Source organism: Delphinus delphis, chromosome 16 (genome assembly GCF_949987515.2).
Source record: "Delphinus delphis chromosome 16, mDelDel1.2, whole genome shotgun sequence".
Taxonomy (NCBI): domain Eukaryota; kingdom Metazoa; phylum Chordata; class Mammalia; order Artiodactyla; family Delphinidae; genus Delphinus; species Delphinus delphis.
In genome coordinates, this window is record NC_082698.1 from 45,550,129 (window position 1) to 45,569,717 (window position 19,589).

The window sequence follows — 19,589 nt, forward strand, 5'->3', positions numbered from 1 at the left end:
CTCCAGAATTTTTTCATCTTGCAAAACTGAAACTCTGTACCCATTAAACAACTCTCCATCCCCCAGCACCCCCCTCAGCCCCTGGTGATCACAGTTCTACTGTTTCTATGAATTTGACTACCCTAGGTACCTCGTGCAAGTAGAGTCATACAGTATTTGTCTTTTTGTTGCTGGCTTATTTCACTCAGCATTATGTCCTCAGGCTTCATCCATGTCGTAGCCTGTGTCAGAACTTCCTTTCTTTTTACTGATTCACTATTAATATAAACCAGGACCAAAGCGTTAGTACTGGAAACTTGCTCCTGTAAGGAATAACCTGTACATTAACTGGCCTGGTCTAATGTTAGCAGAGTTCCATGCCACCGGGGCTGGCTGAGCCCCGCAGTTCCTCCAGAAGGAGTGCAACAGCGCTGTCCCCTGCTCTCCCCTGAGACTCAGACGCCTACAACTGACACTGAAGGGGCTGCGTGATGTGGAATCCTTTTCTCCAGCCTTTGCACGTGTGCTTCGTCTGTAAAATACCACTAACCAGAAGATGTCTATCTAAAACCAGGTAAACGAGTTTTTCCATAAGACTCAGTCTCCAAGGTCAGGTTTTAGGACCTGATTGAGGGAAGCATCAGTATTCACGGAACATCACCACAGGGTTACTTCCTGGGTCTAAGAGGTTAAGAATACCGTTGTTGCAGGAGGAGCAGATGCGGGAGGAGAGCCAAACAGAGAGCTTCCACTGTCACAATCATCTTCAAACAGGAGAGATGCTCTCTGGGTCTTCTTTTGGCTACACAAAGAGTCAAATTAAAGGCAAATGTGATTTACAAAATACAATATTCTTTCTAGGCCACACCTACAGGAACCCACCTACCACCAAAATGCCCGAGTCATCCATTGACCTTATACAGTTGCAGCAGGAAAAACCTTTGAAGTAGGTGCAATTTGTGTCTAGCAAGTCATCACCCGCTGTCTGGCATTCTTGTGTAAAAGCCCAGGGCCCTCCTCATCTTGTCCCTTTGTCAGTTACTTTTGGCTCAAGGTAGGTGCACTAGCTGTTGGCTTTGCCAACGCACACAGCACACTTAGCATTCACAAACATAGCATTCTCTCTCACCATTTCCTATGGCAGAGGAAGAACCAGGGAGCACCAATGCCTATTTCCAGCGTGGTCAGGAAGGCGGCTGTCAAGAGATCTCAGGGCCAGAACCTGGTTCAGGCTGTGACCTGTGGCCTGGTGCCACCTCAGCCACTTAACCATGTCTTTCCAAGCGCCTCTGTGGGCTTCTGTGCCTTCCCTTCAAACCCTAAACCCATCCCATTCTATCCCCTCCACACAAAGTCTCTAAGAAGCTGGGAAAGCTCATCTTCACTGTTCACCACAGCAATATTCACCCATCTCTACCCCATGTTTGGCAACCATAGCTGAAATCCAGCCACAGCTCTCCTCACCACCTTCCTCTCATCTGTCTTCACCTACCTCCCACCTAGGCTTCCACACCAGCCCCTAGGGGCAGTCGATAAATGTCTGCCAGAATAAATATTGATCAGGACCTTTTAAGGAACAGAATCATAAAAGTAAAGAAACACAGGGAGGCCTAGTACTGGACATGGGCAGTCCCAAATAGAATGTGTTCTAATTACAGAAGGGTCATGTTCTAGTCTCTATACTATGTGATAAGGAACCACCCAACTAGCAGCATACTAGAGAATTATCAAAGGAATGAAAATTCCAAATTCAATGTTAGCTAGATAAAAATAATACTAGTCCTTTCAGTATCCATCTACTTACACTAAAAATAATTAGCATATATACCCATAAGAATATGTATCATAATCTTTTCTCTAAGTTTAATTATTAACAAAGCATAATATAAGGTTATTCATTAGTTTAACATTGGATGTCTGCCTACATCTTAAAATTGCCTAAGGATCACACTGACTAGGGAACACAACTAACCAAACAGTTGAGCATACTTACACTGGACACTTACACTAAAGGACAGTAAAAAATTAGGTCTACACCCTGAAGAAATTATAAAAACAAAGAGCCATACACAGTCAGGTAAAATCTAATATGCCTTTAAGGATATACACTGATAAAAATGTACACAAATTATAACCAAAATATATGACTACTAAGTGATGATCACAAAATATTACAAAAATAACTACAACAGATACCTAAAAAGCAAAAACCTTATTAAGCTGCTACAGCAGAAGAAAAATCTTATGCGTGATTTTCTGAACAATTTCTAAAAATCAAAACCAAAACCAAGCTACCCACAGAAAAGAATCTGATGCCAGATTCTGAAGTTCTAAGCTAGAGGAAAGCTAGTTAGCTTTCTGGACATAGTTACAATAGATAACGACAGTGAGTCCTTAACCTTGGATCTCATTCCACACCCTCCGGTACCTGCTGGTTAAATGTGGACATCCCGTGGCGATCTGTCCTCAGAAGAAAAATATGCAGCTCAGTGAACTGGAGTATTTCTCATTATAAATAATGGGGTAGTAAGTATTTTGATTCATTAAAAGGGACAGATGTCAAAACACATTAAGATGACTATAGAGTTTATGGCCTACACCAGGACACTTTTGAGACTGAAAGGGAAAATTATTAACCACCAGGCTGAAATGACAGGCACAAAGGAGGCCTCTCCAGACAAGCAAGGATGTCTGAGTGCCCTACTTACAAGGCAGTATTTCGCAACTTTGTTAGGGTCACAAAGCTTCTGTTCCTTTTTTTAGAATGGGTTTGAGTTACAATTTACATACTATAAGATTTATCCTTTAGTAGTGTACAATTCAGTGACTGTTAGTATATTCACAGAGTTGTGCAACTATCACCATAATCTGAATTCACAATATTTCCATCAACCTAAAGTGAAAGCCCATACCTGTTCACAGTCACTGCCAATTCTCCTTTCCCCTCAGCCCCAGACAAACACTCATCTACTTTCTGTCTCTATGGATTTATCTCTTCCGCACATTACACACAAATAGAATCATACATGTTGTTTTCTGTGACTGGCTTCTCTCAATTATCACAATATTTTCAGGGTTCATCTATATTGAAGCATGTATCTGTACTTTATTCCTTCTAATTGCTGAGTAAGAGTCCATTGTGTGGATATAACACATTTTATTTATCCGTTCTACAGTGGATGAACTTTTGAGTTGTTTCCGCTTTTTGGCTATTATGAATAACGCTATGATAAACATTCACGTGCAAGTTTTTGGATGGACATTTCTCTCACGCATGTTCCTAAAAACTGAAATTGAGTCATGTGGCAACTCCATGTTTAACTTTTCATGGAACTGCTAGGCTGTGTTCCCAAGTGGCTGCACCATTTTACGTTCCCACCAGCAATGTGTGAGGGCTCCAATTCCTCCACAACCTCTCCTGAACTTGTTGTCTGTAAAAGATTTTTTCAAGAATCTGATGAAAGCTAGCATTGCTGAAAGCTGGATATTGTGTGTAATTGGTACTGGGACATACACATGAAACATGTTTCCTGATCTCTAGACCTGTGACGATATGTGTGTGGTGGGGGCAAAGGGAGGGGCTGCACACGTAAATAGGTAATTTCTATACAGTGTAGAAAATGCTCAAGTGAAACAGAGCTGGGGGCGGGGGGGTTAAAGATGGAGCCATTTTTGCTTTAGACTCTAACCCTATTTCTTATCTTTCTCAGCTGTTTGGGTTAAGGAAGGCTTCTCAAAAGAGAGGGCTTAAACTGAGTCTTAAAAGAAGCTGGCCAGGGGCTTCCCTGGTGGTGCAGTGGTTAGGAATCCACCTGCCAATGCAGGGAACACGGGTTTGAGCCCTGGTCCGGGAAGATCCCACATGCTGCGGAGCAACTAAGCCCCATGTGCCACAACTACTGAGCCTGCGCTCTAGAGCCCGCGAGCCACAACTACTGAGCCCACGAGCCACAACTACTGAAGCCCACACGCCTAGAGCCTGTGCTCCGCCACAAGAGAAGCCACTGCAATGAGAAGCCCGTGCACTGCAACAAAGAGTAGCCCCCGCTTGCCGCAGCTAGAGAAAGCCCGGGCGCAGCAATGAAGACCCAACGCAGCCAAAAATAATAATAATAATAAATAAGTAAATAAACAAAATGCACAACATTTAAAAAAAAAAGAAGAAGAAGCTGGCCAGGGAAGAAAGGAAGGAGAGAGTCCCAGCAGAGAGAGAGAGCAACAAAAATAAAGGAATGAAATGCTATTTCCCCTACACTCATGACAGTAAATTACATTTCCGTGCTTACAATGTACCAGCTATTGCGCTAAGCGTTTCATATTGGGATTTCATTTAATCCTCTCAATGATCCTGTGAGAGAAGCACTATTATCATTTTTGTTTAACAGATGAGAAAACTCAGGCTCAGAGAGGTTAGGTAACTTGTCCAAGGCTATTCAGAGAGCAACTGGCAGGGCCAGAATTTAGTATCAGGTATTGGGATTCCAGAGCTTACATTCTTAACCAGAGGCCCAATATACACCCAGGGGTGAAGTCATGGAGCCCAAAGTAGAAATGGCGACAGCTGAAGAGATAATAGTCAGAGACAGAAATATGAGACATTTTTGAATCTATCAATTCAGTATTAAAGCTTAACCACACCAATGCATAGGGTTTACATGTCCAATCAATTGCCTCTTTATGTTACTACCATTCAGTTAAATTTCAAAGTAATCATTTAAGGATCTCAAGAGAAAAAGAAAAAAATACATATATTTTCAAGGGAGTTATTCTGAATACACAGCTAATATGCAGCATATTACAATACCAACCACAGCCCACGCTCACTCTACATCGGGGTCCCCACCCCCAGGCCGCAGACCGGTACCAGTCCTGGGCCTGTTAGGAACCAGGCCGCACAGCAGGAGGTGAGTGGCAGGCGAGCGAGCGAAGCTACATCTGTGGCTCCCCAACGCTCGCATTACAGCCTGAACCATCCCCCACCATCCCTGGTCCGTGGAAAAATTGTCTTCCACAAAACCGGTCCCTGGTGCCAAAAAGGTTGGGGACCACTGCTCTACATAACCTGCCACCCTTTAGTCCAAGCATTAACGTGCAGGAGAACCTAAGACCAGCTAGGGGTTACCAGCAACTGGTGTGATACAGCACAGCTCTGCAGAGAACCATCTTACTAAACAGGATGTTTCTCAGTGCTGAGCAGATTTCTATCCAAATGACAAACTTAAGTAACTTGGACAAAACTTTACATTCTTTAGGGTATCCCAGGGAAAAAACAAAAAAGACAACAAACTGTACTCAAACCCCTAACAAACTAAGAAAAATAGTATTTTAAGGTTAAAAAAAAAAAGATAAGTAGAAGAAATTAGGTAAGGATCCATGAAGAAAAACATTTCCCAGTACCAGGGGAGAATAACTTGCAAGTGAAAATCAAAGACATTCTCGTTTATATGATTACCAGGTGATGAACAATCGGCATGTCACCCCCAGCAGCTGACATCTTGCACATCAAATACCTTCACCTATTACCATAGACACTGATGAAATGATTTCTTACAATGATTGTCTCACCTGTCCTTAGCAATAGCAAACAGATCATCCTCATTGTCCTCCTCAAAGAGGCCGGCCTTTTTCACGGCCTTAATCTCCTGGTCTTGGGTGGTCCCAGAGTCCCTAAGTTCTCCTTTAGACTTGTCAGATGCCGAGTTGGTCTGTGAGTCAGTAATATTCCACTGGTCCTTAAAAGATAAAATATATGTTAAAATCCTCTGGCCATTTAGATTAAGAAACCTGAGGAGTAAAATAAAATTCACATTTGTTAAACTAACTTGTATTTAAACTAAGTGTATCACTTTCGAGGGAAGCTTATGTCCAAGGCTTTTCACTGAACTCAAATCTAGACAGCTGGGTTCTTTGACCTCCCCAGACCTTATGGTGTTTCCCTCCATCACTACCTGCCACAGTGTTTCTCTCTCTATGGTCCTGTTCTGTGTTAGGACAAGGAAACTTCTCTACTTTAGAGATCAAAATTAGTTATACAGGGGAATGAGAAGATACAGGAATGTTTAAAAAAAAAAAAAGTCGAGAACTCTCAACTTTGGAGGAATATGATATTTAAATTAAAAAATCCCAAAGCAAGCTGGGGAAAAAATGTATAAAAAGCTCATGCGATGTAAACAAGACACAATGAAAGCTGCTAGCAACCCTTTTACCACAAAGTTCTGAATCTGGACTTTAGAAAGCAATTAAGGAAACCCCACCTGGCTATGCTCACCTCTTCAAATCAAGGATCTCCTGAGCACTTGCTAAGTGGTCCTGGAGTCTAGAGCTTTGCAAATCAAAGTGGGTTCCACAAGCAGCAGCTTCTATTATACAGAATTTCTACCCCTCTTTCTGAATCAGAACCTGCATTTGACACTGTATGTCCAGGTGATTTCTTCACACGTTATAGTTTGAGAAGTGCTCCCCTAGAGCAGGGGTGCTCAACGGCGACCACATGCTAGAATCCCCAAAAGAGCCTTAGAAACCTCCAGTAACAGGCCATACCCCAAATCAATTAATTCAGAACCTCCAGTGGTGGAAGCCGGTATCAGTACTCTCTAAAGTTCTCCAAGCGATCCCGCTGGGCAGTCAAAGCCGAGTCACTGTTCTAGAACCCTGGTTATCTTTACTCTGCAAGTACTTTTGCTCCCTGCTTTAGCTAATATTTTTATTTTCCCTGAACCACAGTAATACTACAGAAGAAAAAATTCAACGGATGGTTGGCCATTACTATAGGGAGAACAACCCACTAAGAATGCTAGAAAGAAAAAAAAAGGAAAATCCATTATAAATTCACAGACTTCAGTAGAAAAAGCAAATTATGTTGTGTCATTTTAAGTTGCTTTCAATTAAAAAGAATGAACACATCTATCATTTATCTGCCTACATCATACCCTCATAACTTACCTATAATGTTAAAACAGAGTATTATAAAATAGGAAGATTTTTAATGCTCACAGCTTTTAATATCATTATATTTAGTCTTTTTCTGTACAGCTAAATTTGAACAGCTGCTAAACTATATTCTCAATTGGCTCTGTTAATATATATCCGAATAGCAAATGGAAACACTGTTAAGACTCTTATAAAAAAGGAATTAAACGAGCATAGACCACTCCTACCTTGTCTAGCTACCGTTCTTGGTTAACGAAGCACAGCAATCATTTAACAAAATAAAGTACTGGGAAAACTGGGCAGCTACATGTAAAAGAATGAAATTAGAACACTCCCTAACACCATACACAAAAATAAACTCAAAATGGATTAAAGACCTAAATGTAAGGCCAGACACTATAAAACTCTTAGAGGAAAACATAGGCAGGACACTCTATGACATAAATCACAGCAAGATCCTTTTTGACCCACCTCCTAGAGAAATGGAAATAAAAACAAAAATAAACAAATGGGACCTAATGAAACTTCAAAGCTTTTGCACAGCAAAGGAAACCATAAACAAGACGAAAAGACAACCCTCAGAATGGGAGAAAATATTTGCAAACGAAGCAACTGACAAAGGATTAATCTCCAAAATTTACAAGCAGCTCATGCAGCTCAATATTAAAAAAACAAGCAACTCAATCCAAAAATGGGCAGAAGACCTAAACAGACATTTCTCCAATGGAGATATACAGATTGCCAGCAAACATGAAAGGATGCTCAACATCACTAATCATTAGAGAAATGCAAATCAAAACTAAAATGAGGTATCACCTCACACCAGGCAGAGTGGCCATCAACAAAAAAATCTACAAACAATAAATGCTGGAGAGGGTGTGGAGAAAAGGGAACCTTCTTGCACTGTTGGTGGGAATGTATATTGATATAGCCACTATGGAGAACAGTATGGAGGTTCCTTAAAAAACTAAAAACAGAGCTACCATACAACCCAGCAATCCCACTACTGGGCATATACCCTGAGAAAACTATAATTCAAAAAGATACATGTACCACAGTGTTCATTACAGCTCTATTTACAATAGCCAGGACATGGAAGCAACCTAAGTGTCCATCAACAGATGAATGGATAAAGAAGATGTGGCAAATATATACAATGGAATACTACTCAGCCATAAAAAGGAATGAAATTGAGTTATTTGCTGTGAAGTGGATGGACCTAGAGACTGTCATACAGAGTGAAGTAAGTCAGAAAGAGAAAAACAAATACCGTATGTTAACACATATATATGGAATCTAAAAAAAAATTTTGGTTCTGAAGAACCTAGGGGCAGGACAGGAATAAAGATGCAGATGTAGAGAATGGACTTGAGGACATGGGGAGGGGGAAGGGTAAGCTGGGATGAAGTGAGAGAGTGGCATGGATATATATACACTACCAAATGTAAAATAGATAGCTAGTGGGAAGCAGCCACATGGCACAGGGAGATCAGCTCGGTGCTTTGTGTCCACCTAGAGGGGTGGGAGGGTGGGAGGGAGATGCAAGAGGGAGGGGATATGGGGATATATGTATACATACAGCTGATTCACTTTGTTGTACAGTAGAAACTAACACACCATCGTAAAGCAATTATACTCCAATAATGATGTTAAAAAAAAGTAAAGGCCTAACTCATTTGAATTAGCATGTATTATAATTTGAGGGTGATACTTATTTTATTCCTAAGCATTTTGAAAAGATTAATCTTTAATATACTACAATAAATATCTTTCTTCAAGAATAGAAAGACAGTCTTGTGAACATAGTTTTTGGTGACCGAACTTCACTAGATCTAAATAGGCAGAAAAAGAAAAGGTTTAGGACAGCTGTAACTCTTAAATTCATCAAGCCATCTCCTACTCTTCTCTAGAAAATAACTTTCAACCCACCTCCTCATCACTGCTGAACAATAAGGCAGATGCTTTCTTTTTGGAAAGCTCAGAGGGCTTTGTTTTCTCTTGGCTCTGAGTTAGTAGAGATGATGACTGCTTCTTAGCAGCTGTAGCCCCAAAAAGATTATCCTAGAAAAACAAATGGCAGAAGAGTATGACAACTTTGAACACATAAAACAAAAAAACTGAAGACATTCTCTCATGTCAAATTAGTAGAGAATAAGTCTCCAGTCAAGTGAAGAAGATATATCACACCTTTTGGGGGGAAAAAAATCACACAATACTAGTAAATGCCACTTCTCACTTATGTATGAATCCTACAACAACAGCCTACAATCTTCTCTAACTATATTCATCCATAGAAGGGAAACAGATACCGTAAAATTCAAAGGCGGAACACCTGGGAGGAAGCAGGAACGGGAATAAAGTGAGGACAAAGTCATAGAAATAGGAAGGAACCTGGCCCCGCCCAGTCCTCCTGTGGGCGGGCCCGCTATGCTCATTAGGGAGGGTCCAGAGCCTGCAATTAGCCTGAGAGCAGTACAGCCCCCTGTGGCAGCCAGCAGCCTGCACCTTTCTTTCTATGAATTAGAAACCAGACCAATGCATAAAGAGAAAGATACAGGGAGGTTTCTCTACTCTTTCACATTTATGGAAGACACACACCTGGGACAGAGGGAAGGAATGACTTGTGTTTCTGATTAATTTCAAAGGGACAATACAAACTTAAGAAATAATTTACTAAATAAAATCACTGGCCTAGTAAGAGCTGATTCTTATAGGTTCAACGGCATTCCCAAAGTACCTATTAGGGTACTTTTATTTAGGTAAAGGGAACAAAACCATAGAACTTGGTCTGAGCCCAAGTTAAACAGAAAAACACTCTTAACAACATACTACAGCAGGTGAACAGTCCTGTAGTGTAAAGACTGGATAAAGGGAGTCTTTAAGGAAAGTGTGGGAAGGTAGGAAAGGCTGTGAGACTAATGAACTGGCACTCACTGGGGATATGAATGACAGAGCTCACATTTACTACGCACTTACTATGTGCCAGGCACTGTGCCAATGGCTGTGCATTAGCTGTTTTAGCTGTCACAATGACCCTATATACTACTAAGCGAGATGAGATTCAGAAAGGTTAAGTTACTTGCCCAAGGTCCCTGATTTGCATGTGGTGGAGCTAGGATATGAACACAGGGCTCTGATGCCAAAGCCCATGAGCTCAGCCACCGCACAATACTGCATAAGAGCAAAGGTTTGGCTTGTCTTCCCTCTCATTTCTTTCTCCCACTTTGCTCTCATCCAGCGTGGGAAAGAGAAGCAAGGTGAGGACATGGTTGCCTTCTCCCCTCCACTCCCACTTTATCCAAGACGTTCTTGTAGACCATTGGGTTCCATCCCCTAAAAAGTATTTCTTAAAGGAAGATTTTAAAAGTGAAACCTACAAAGCCTTGCATAGAGCTGGGTCAAGAAATCTAAGGCCCTGCCCATTGTGCAGTTAAGAGAACTTAAGAAAGGAAATAAAAACTGAAATGTTTTTGTTATATAAGCCTCAGAAAGCTTGACTGCTTCCCTATCACCTTGTTCTACTGTATGAGCCTCTGGTTAGAAAGCTACATCAGCAACAGTTTTCTACTAATGGAAAACTTGATTATCTTGTGTTGCAGTAACAAGGTTTACCTCTTCATCTTCATCATCGAAAAGCGAGACCGAGGTGGGGAGTTTGCTAGGCAGGAGAGATGCATCTTTCGACTTACTCACACTTTGAGAAGAAAACAAATCCTGTTGGATCAAGATTAAAGTTCCTGGTTTATAAAATATACCAGCTTTTAAAGTATCAGATATAAAACACTAAAGTTTACGACATGATGGCTGCCGTGCATCCAGGTCTCTTTGTCAAAGAGGGAAGCTCGGTGACACAGTCCTCGAGGAACACGCATCAGTCCATCCTCACTGCGTGCAGGTGAGAAGGAAGAGACCCACAAGTAACTCCACGTGGCGTCACTGGAACCCAGAGGTTTTTATACTCTCACCTGGATGATTAAGGCAGGGGAAATTTTTCCAATCAACTTCCTACCACGCTTAAAAAAATAACTTCCTTTTTCTGTCCAGAGAATCAGAGAGATTAAACAGATTTAATAATGGAAATAGAAGCTAGATTAACAAATTATTGGATCTACGACTCTGTTTTATTTAGTTATATCCTCTTTCCTATAATAAGAGTATGATATGATTTCTTTTAAATAAATACAAATTAAATTTTAACTTTAAACTATTTGGCGTTCTTGAACGGCAGCTAGGAAATGTTGCAAATTAGAGAAAGATCTGGTAGATTCTGAAGAAATTTCCAAAATGTTATAAAATGTCAGCCTATAATGCAAAGAAAGATCTGCAAACTGAGTTGCATGAATCAGAAACATGAAATAGGATAACTATTCCCTCAGGATGAGAAACTTCAATACATAAGAGACAGGCAAATAGGACAAGAACATAGTTTCTAAGACCTCTGGATAATTTTTTTTTAATCATGTAATCAATGTCTACTCAGATATGGAGCTAATTACTTCATTAACTGAGAAAAGCTCCACTCAGCCCAGTGGCTTTTGCCTAGGCCCCATGGAGTCCCCATGGGTCTGTTTGGGTAGAAGGGGCCACACAGGGGCAGTCCCAGGCTTCCCATGCCTCTCCTGCATTTTAAGCATTGGCAACATTTCACTTAAAGAAAGTGCTGTGTTTAAAAAAAAAAAAAAGTAGTAGTAAACCAAAACAAAGAACAAAAACAAATTTCAACATCACTGTTTTTGGACCCTTAACTAATATCTTCCTTGGTGTTAGGGGAAAGAAAAGGCTTTCCATTACCTTAAACACCTCCCCAAAATGATTCCACAAGGTAAACTTTAGCTCCACACTTGAGATATAAAGGGAGGAGTAAATATTCAATCCTTTTGGTCCAAAGCTCTTCCTAGACTGCATCGTTTTACTTCTCCTTGCCTATAAACCTCGACAATATCCAATAAAAACAATCTGTGATGGTACACATGGGACAAAACCTGTGGTGGTGGATTTAAACCTGTCTGCAAATTCATTTACACTCGTACCATCAGGAAGTGGAGTTGGTGTCCCCTGCCCTTGAATTTGGGCGGGCCTTTGTACTGCCTCAACCAACAGAATGTGGTAGAAGTGACAACGCTGACTTCTGAGGCTAGGTTACAAAAAACAGTACAGACATACCTCATTTTATGGTGCTTCACTTTATTGTGCTTCACAGATATTGCATTTTCCACAGATTCAGAGTTTGTGGCAACCCTGTCTCAAGCAAGTCTGTCAATGACATTTTTCCTACAGCATTTGCTCACTTTGTTTCTCTGTCAAATTTTGGTAATTCTTGCACTATTTCAAATCCTCCACCAGCAAAGATTATGACTTGCTGAAGGCTCAGATGATGGTTAGCATTTTTTAGCAATAAAGTATTTTTTAATTAAGGTATATACATTTTTTTTAGACATAATGCTATTGCACACTTAATAGACTACAGTATAGTATAAACGTAACTTTTATATGCACTGGGAAACCAAAACATTCATGTGACTCACTTTACTGAGATATTCGTTTTATTATGGTGTCTGGAACCAAACCCGCAGTATCTCCCAGGTACACCTGTACAGCCTCTGTGCAGCTCTCTTGGGAATCTCACCTTGAAGCCTTGAGGCAACACCCCAAGAAGTCCAGCTTCCCTGAAGCTGCCATGCTGGGAGACCACACAGAGACAGAGAGGGACCTCCCAAGAGCCCCAGCTGTTCGAGTCTTTCCCACCCAGGCACCAGACACATGAGTGAGATGACTCTCAGCCTGGCCACCTTCAGACTGGAACCACATGAGAGACCCTAAGTGAAAAATGCCTGGCTGAGCCCAGTCAACTTCTACAACCATAAGAGGTAATAAAACTTATTGGTGTTTTAAGCCACAAAGTTTTGGAGTGATCTGTTTCATAGTAATAAATAATGAGAACACCTGTTGAGTCACTGAAATTGCTCACGTTTGGTTTTTTCACTTAGTCAACAACTCCCTGACAGCTTACCAAATACCAAGCACTAGTCTAGGCGTTAAGGACACAGGCAGGAAACACACCGTCCTGCCCTCATGGAGCTTGCTCTAGATGGGACATAGACAGTGAACAAGCAGACATGAAGTGTCACATGGCAATACATACTGTGGGGACAATAAAACAGAAGAGGGGCTAAGGAGCACAGTGTGATGTGTGCTGGCGGGCTTGCTATTGTGCAAAGGGCTGTCACAGGAGACCTTGCAGGGACCTGGAAAAAGTGAGGAAGTGGGCTATCCGATTCTGGAAAGAGCACTCCCAGAGGGGCAAAAGCCAGCCCAAAGATCTCCAAGTGCCTCTGTGTGTGATGATGAAGAAGCGGAGAGTGCAGGATAAGACCAGAGTGTGAGGCCCCATCATGCTCTACTTATGTGTCAGGAGTTTGGCTTAACTGGACTTCACTTAATTCCTATCTTCTGCACACTGGCCACCAATGAAATATATGCCTCAAGATTTTATTTCCATCAACAGTGATCCCTCTACCTCCAAAGAGTTGTATGCTCATCCTGGCTATAAGTGCAAAATAACCACAAGCGCTTAACCCAGAGTTCGTAATTTCTTGAAATTACATATAAATTTCTGCCATGTTCCCATCTTTCTCTGTGAAGGGGATTGATTACTGCCCATTACACATTCTCAGATAGGTCTCGGATCCCTTAAAACCCTGGCCTAAAGTTAGCTCTAAAAGGATCAAGGCCTGTGGAAGTCAGAAAAAGCAGTAACGCTTCTGAGAGTTGTCCCTGCGTCACTGGAAAGGTGCTTCTAGGCAGGGCCCTGGAGGACTGAGGCTGTCTGCAAGGCAGTGCCAGCCCACAAACTGTTAACAGTCTATGCCCACTGTTTAGTGAGACTACTGAAAGAGGAAGCAGTGTGTTGATTTCTGTTCTCGTACAAGCACCTCATTACATTATGGATCAATTAATAGCCTAAAATATGAGTATCCTGAATTTTCCTCCCAGGAGATTCACTGGATTCAAACCCAACAGTGAAAGTATTGTATACATGTTGCTTTCTATAGACCATGTGTTCTCAAAACATTATTTTCAATGAAAGAACTAAAGTACTTAATAAGCCTTATAACTCTACTGAGAACACCCTGAATCAGAAATACTTTCCAATGTCATATCCATGAACTATTTGCCAGAACTAAGAAAAAGAATGAATTCCTTACCTCAGAGTCATCCTCATCTGAAAATAAACCTTTGTGAGTTTTTGTTTCTGACAACGGCTTGAGATTTTTGCTGGAAGGGAGGGCAACCTTTGTTGGGGAAAAAAAAAAAAAATTGAGAGTTAACAAGCCAGACACCTGAAAATGAGGGTTCATTCACTCATTCATTCAAAAGATGTCCTGAATCTCTGCTAGGATAAGGTCCCAGGCCATGCAGCAGGGGAATAAAAACATCATGGACCTTGGACATGTATCAAGTGCATATAAAGAATTAATGCAAAAAGAGAAGTACCATGAGAAAGAATTTTAAAATTGGTATATGTTAGGAATGAAAGAAGAAACAGTCCTTGTAAAGTAAATTTCTCAGGACAGACAGGACCTGGACATGGGAGATGGTACAAGCAAGAACACTCCAGGCAGAGGGAACTGTGAGAAAAGAGAAAAACAAGATAAAGCAGAGGGCACATCTGGGGGATCGGGGTAGGACAGACTGCCTGCCTCATACAGTGCACAAGTGGGACATGTACCTAAGCTGGAACCTAAGGTGGGCATCCTAGGAGGCTGCTGGGTTCTGAATGCTGGCACCTAGGTGGTCAGAGGCAGAGAGGGTCAGGGTTTCAAGCTGTGCAGGATAGCAAGGGAAGGGACAGCAGCCAGAAGAGCTTAAAGAGTGATGGAGATGCAGCCTATTGGCCAAATACAGGTCAATTTGAATTACGATGTTAATGGATCATAACATGTCAAATAGCGAATCTATGATCCTATAGTGATACTAAAAAAGCAGGAAAGAAGGAGGAGAGAAAGCTCTTCTGTTCAGAAGGATGCCAGCTAATTAACAAAGAAGAAATGGTAGAAGTAGAACCACATTCTTCTGTTTTCCCCGCCACCCAACATGATAACTGGTTCAGGAAAAGATCACCAGTGGATGTTAAGACCACCGAGGAAGGCAAAATGCAACAACTGCTGAATCTAGGTGCTAGTTATTTGGGTGTTTGTTGTATTCTTTCAACTCTCTGTACATTTGAAGTTTGCTATACACTTGAAAGGAACAATACTTCCCTCTGGGTTCCAGTGAATTAACAAGATGCCCCAAATCTACACTCCCGTGTTTAGTCTTCCCTCCTGCTTACCTTTTTTTCTGCTCTTTCTTTATTTTCATCTGTCTGACTTACAGTAGCCTCTGGCAAAGCTGCCGCTTTTTCTTTGAACAGATCTCCTTCCTCATCGTCAAAGATACTGGCAGTGGATTTGACTTTGTCTTTAGAAAGAGACCACAGCATAAAATTACACGGAGGTCAAAAATCCCATCACGAAATTCACAGATTAAAAATTCTTCTCTCCCAGGGCTTCCCCGGTGGCACAGTGGTTGAGAGTCTGCCTGCCGATGCAGGGGACATGGGTTCGTGCCCCGGTCCGGGAAGATCCCACATGCCGTGGAGCGGCTAGGCCCGTGAGCCATGGCCGCTGAGCCTGCACGTCGGAGCCTGTGCTCCGCAACGGGAGAGGCCACAGCAGTGAGAGGCCCACATACCGCAAAAAAAAAAAAAAAAAAAAAAATTCTTCTTTCTCAAAGAATAAACAGAAAAAGTATGTTATTGCTTGATTAGTTACAAAGAAATATTAAGTGGACTAGATTGGAATTTTTCAAAGAACACAACAGATACTCCAATGAAACGCAGGACAGACAGTTTAACCATCTGGCTTACACCCTTGTCCAAGAAGCAGTACCTTATGCTTGGAGTAGTTTGGACTAGCATAAAGGGTAAAAAGAGACCTACAGAAAGAAAGATCATTTAAGAGTCAACTGCTCTAGGAATCTGAGAAGTGACAGTTGGCTCCTGCTTTTAAAAAGTTAAACTGGGACTTCCCTGGTGGTCCAGTGGTAAAGAATCCGCCTTACAATGCAGGGGACGCAGGTTCGATCCCTGATCAGGGAACTAAGATCCTACATGCTGCGAGGCAACTAAGCCTGCGCGCCACAACTATTGAGCTCACGCACCTCAACAAGAGAGCCGCAAATTACAGAGCCAACGCGCCCTGGAGCCCACGCGCCACAACTACAGAGCCCACGTGCCCTGGAGCCTGCGTGCCACAACTAGAGAAGAGAAAACCTGCATGCCACAACTACAGAGAAGCCCGCGCACCGCAACAAAAGATCCCGCATGCCTCAACGAAGATCCCACATGCTGCAACTAAGACCCAACGCAGCCAAAAAATAATAAATAATAAAAATAATAAATCTTTTTTAAAAATTAAAAAAAAAGTCAAACTATACAGAGGCATATAAAAACAAAAACTGAAAGCTCCCACATAATCCCACCTGCCCACCCAAACAAGGCCAGCAGGAACAGTTTGACATACATGCTTCTAATTTCCACAAAAGATATACTAACATGTTAACTCTAGTTATTCGCAAATACGGCTAAATAATAAATAACACAATTTGAAGAATGTGTCTTATGATTTGCATTTTTCACTCAATGTACCTAGGGTATCTTCCCATGTCAACACACAAAAAACTCATTCTTTCTCACAGCTTCACAAAATTCCACTAAATGGAAGGACCATAATTTACCCTACTGATGAATATTTGGGGGGATTCCAACCTTTCGCTACCACAAGCATTGCTGCTCTGAATGAGGTGTGTGTCACTGAAATAGGGCACTGACTCACGCATGTCCCAGGAGAACAGCAGCTGTCAATGAAAGCGGCACCAACTTACTTGTGATTCCAAATCAGTTAATCCCACCAAGTGAGAGCCCTTCCAAGCCACGAGAGGCACTTACTCCTTTATTCACTGTCATTTCAGTCGGCCTAGATGTGAGCGTAGTATGTGTCCAGTTTGCACTCTTTCTAAAACCTGGCTATTACTTCCCTCACATTTCTGCTGCTGTCCTTACTTTCACACCTACTGCTGGAAAAGGAGCTAAGACCAGAGACCCTGCTTCTCGATGCTTCCTGGTCCATCTAGTCCTTAGGAGAAAAAGCCCTTTGTTGCTCAAGTTGCTAGAAGTTGTGTGCACCTCAGTGGTCTACCCTTCTTTTCTAGAAAGACAACCAATAAACCCAATCCTTTGCAACCCATGGACAAGCAATCTCTACCCACCAGGGAGCCTGTCAGAAATGCAGAATCGCAGGCCCCACCCTAAACCCAGTGAATCAGAATCTGCATTTTGACAAGAGTCCAGGGAGAGACATCTGCCATTAAATAACCACTGATTCATAGGAGTGAGTTCATGAACAAGCTGGCTGAAATTTGAGGGGAGAAGAAAGGAGAGTGCCGAAGTGGCCAAGGAGCTAAAAACCCTGTTACAGAAGGGAAAGTCAAGGTCACCTGGGCTTTCTGGTACAGAGCGGAGAAGCTGGGAACTAAACAGCTAGCATGAACGTTCTGCTCATGCTCGTGTATTTTCCTAAGGACTCTGGAAGAAAGTGTGATTAAAACTTTCTCTCTAACTGAAAAGGTCAAAACTAGCATCTTGGGCAGATATTAGAGGGGAACAGATTTCTCTCTAAATAAGAAAGATAATTCTAGTAATTAGTTTCCAAAGCAGGAAAAATTGGTCCATAAAATACAGACCTCCAAGGCACCATAACTATCTAAGTAGAGATGAGACAACTCTGACAGGAATGCTCGAGGAGGGATTCTGGCACTGCAAGAGATAAGGAACTAGATGAACTTCATGCCTTTTTAGGTCAACATTTTTTTTTCTTTTCTTTTTTTTTTTTTCTTTGTCTGCACCACACGGCTTGTAGGATCTCAGTTCCCTGACCAGGGATTGAACCCGGGCCACAGCAATGAAAGCCTGGAATCCCAACCACTAAACCACCAGGGAACTCCCCTAGGTCAACATTCTTTATTTGGCTAAATTTCCAGAAACAGAGGATGGAGCAGTACCTGTCTTGGGAGGTTTGCTACGGGATGCTGCAAAAAAGTCATCATCATCGTCGTCATCATCAAAGAGGCCAGCAGGCGCTGGGAGGTACGAGCTTTTCCCTGGAGTGGGCTGCTCGGGCTTCTGGGCCTCCTTCAGTGACGGAGCACGGGTGGCACCAAACACATCAGTGTCCCCTGTGGGTGGAGGGACAGGACAAACCAGCTGTGAGCCAGGGTGGGTGCACTTCCTGACTTTACAGGAGGGGAAAAAAAACAACAGTACCACCACCAAGAACTTGTACTTTCAGTTCATCCACAAAACACATTAACAGGACCCAACAACCTCCAACCTTTACTGATATAGAATGTCCCACAATGCAGAATCAACTGATCACTCAGACCGAAAAAAGTCCAAGGCCACTGATTTCTAAGGTAATATGAGCTAACACAGGTTAAGTCAGCTCTCACTCTTAGATGCCCTCCGAAGTTCTTCATACTCTCCTCCCCAGTCAGTCCTTTGAAGATGACAATCTTAAAAATGACAAAACAACAGGTATATAGTTTTTAAAAACAAACTCTAAGTTATGATACCTAAAAATACAGAAACAGCTCCTGCTGGGATTTTCTTTCCAGGTTTGGAGGATGAAGACGCTAAAATGAGAAACAAAGAGATAACATTTCAACAGAGAAAACAACTTTCCTTGTTAAATGCACCTTCCTAAAATATGTGCAATACAGTACACAGCTAATAGGAGAATTTTAAAACTAATTTTTCCTAAAAACAAATATCATGTATTAACGCACATATGTGGAATCTAGAAAAATGGTACAGATGAACCCGTTTGCAAGGCAGAAATAGACACACAGACATAGAGAACAAACGTATGGACACCAAGGGGGGAAAGGCAGGGGTGGGATGAATTGGGAGATTGGGACTGACGTATATACACTAATATGCATAAAATAGATAACTAATTAGAACCTGCTGTATAGCACAGGGAAATCCACTTCGCTGTACAGTAGAAACTAACACAACACTGTAAAACAACTATACCCCAATTAAAAAAAATTTTTTTTAACTAATTTTCCTAAAAGAGCCATTTTAAAATTCCTTAGTATCATCTTCTCTACCAATGTCATGACTTTTTTTCTTGGTATTAAATCAATCTAGGCTGTGACTCCCATGGAAGATCACTGACTCTGGGCAGGCTATAACACTGGGGTTGGCTGGGGAGGCCAAGGAAGATGTAGAGTACAAATGGGGGAGGCAAGGGACAGAGCAAGCAGGGCTCAACAGTTCTGACTCCATCCAGTCCAGTTGGATGAGAATAAGCAAGTAAAAAAGAACAGCAATGGGCTTCCCTGGTGGCGCAGTGGTTAAGACTCTGCCTGCCAACGCAGGGGACACGGGTTTGAGCCCTGGTCCGGGAAGATCCCATATGCCGTGGAGCAACTAAGCCCGTGTGCCACAACTACTGAGCCTGTGCTCTAGAGCCTGCGAGCCACCACTACAGAAGCCCACGTGCCTACAGCCTGTGCTCCGCAACAAGAGAAGCCATTGAAATGAGAAGCCTGTGCACCACAACGAAGAGTAGCCCCCG

General features: G+C 42.0%; 1 protein-coding gene across 15 annotated transcripts in view; it reads right to left on the minus strand.

Annotated features, from left to right (window-relative positions):
• Positions 1 to 19,589, minus strand: part of LOC132439863 (WASH complex subunit 2-like) — a 56,671-nt gene that overhangs the window by 16,177 nt on the left and 20,905 nt on the right. For 14 of the 15 annotated variants that reach the window (XM_060034625.2, XM_060034635.2, XM_060034630.2 and 11 more), the window contains exons 14-21: positions 18,580 to 18,639; positions 18,010 to 18,183; positions 15,242 to 15,369; positions 14,115 to 14,201; positions 10,522 to 10,623; positions 8,839 to 8,970; positions 5,545 to 5,711; positions 679 to 781 (exon numbers count right to left, since the gene is read on the minus strand). In XM_060034625.2, the coding sequence (XP_059890608.1) occupies positions 679 to 781; positions 5,545 to 5,711; positions 8,839 to 8,970; positions 10,522 to 10,623; positions 14,115 to 14,201; positions 15,242 to 15,369; positions 18,010 to 18,183; positions 18,580 to 18,639 (953 nt within the window). The remainder of the gene's footprint in view (positions 1 to 678; positions 782 to 5,544; positions 5,712 to 8,838; positions 8,971 to 10,521; positions 10,624 to 14,114; positions 14,202 to 15,241; positions 15,370 to 18,009; positions 18,184 to 18,579; positions 18,640 to 19,589) is intronic. The other variant, XM_060034633.2, reaches the window with a different exon arrangement.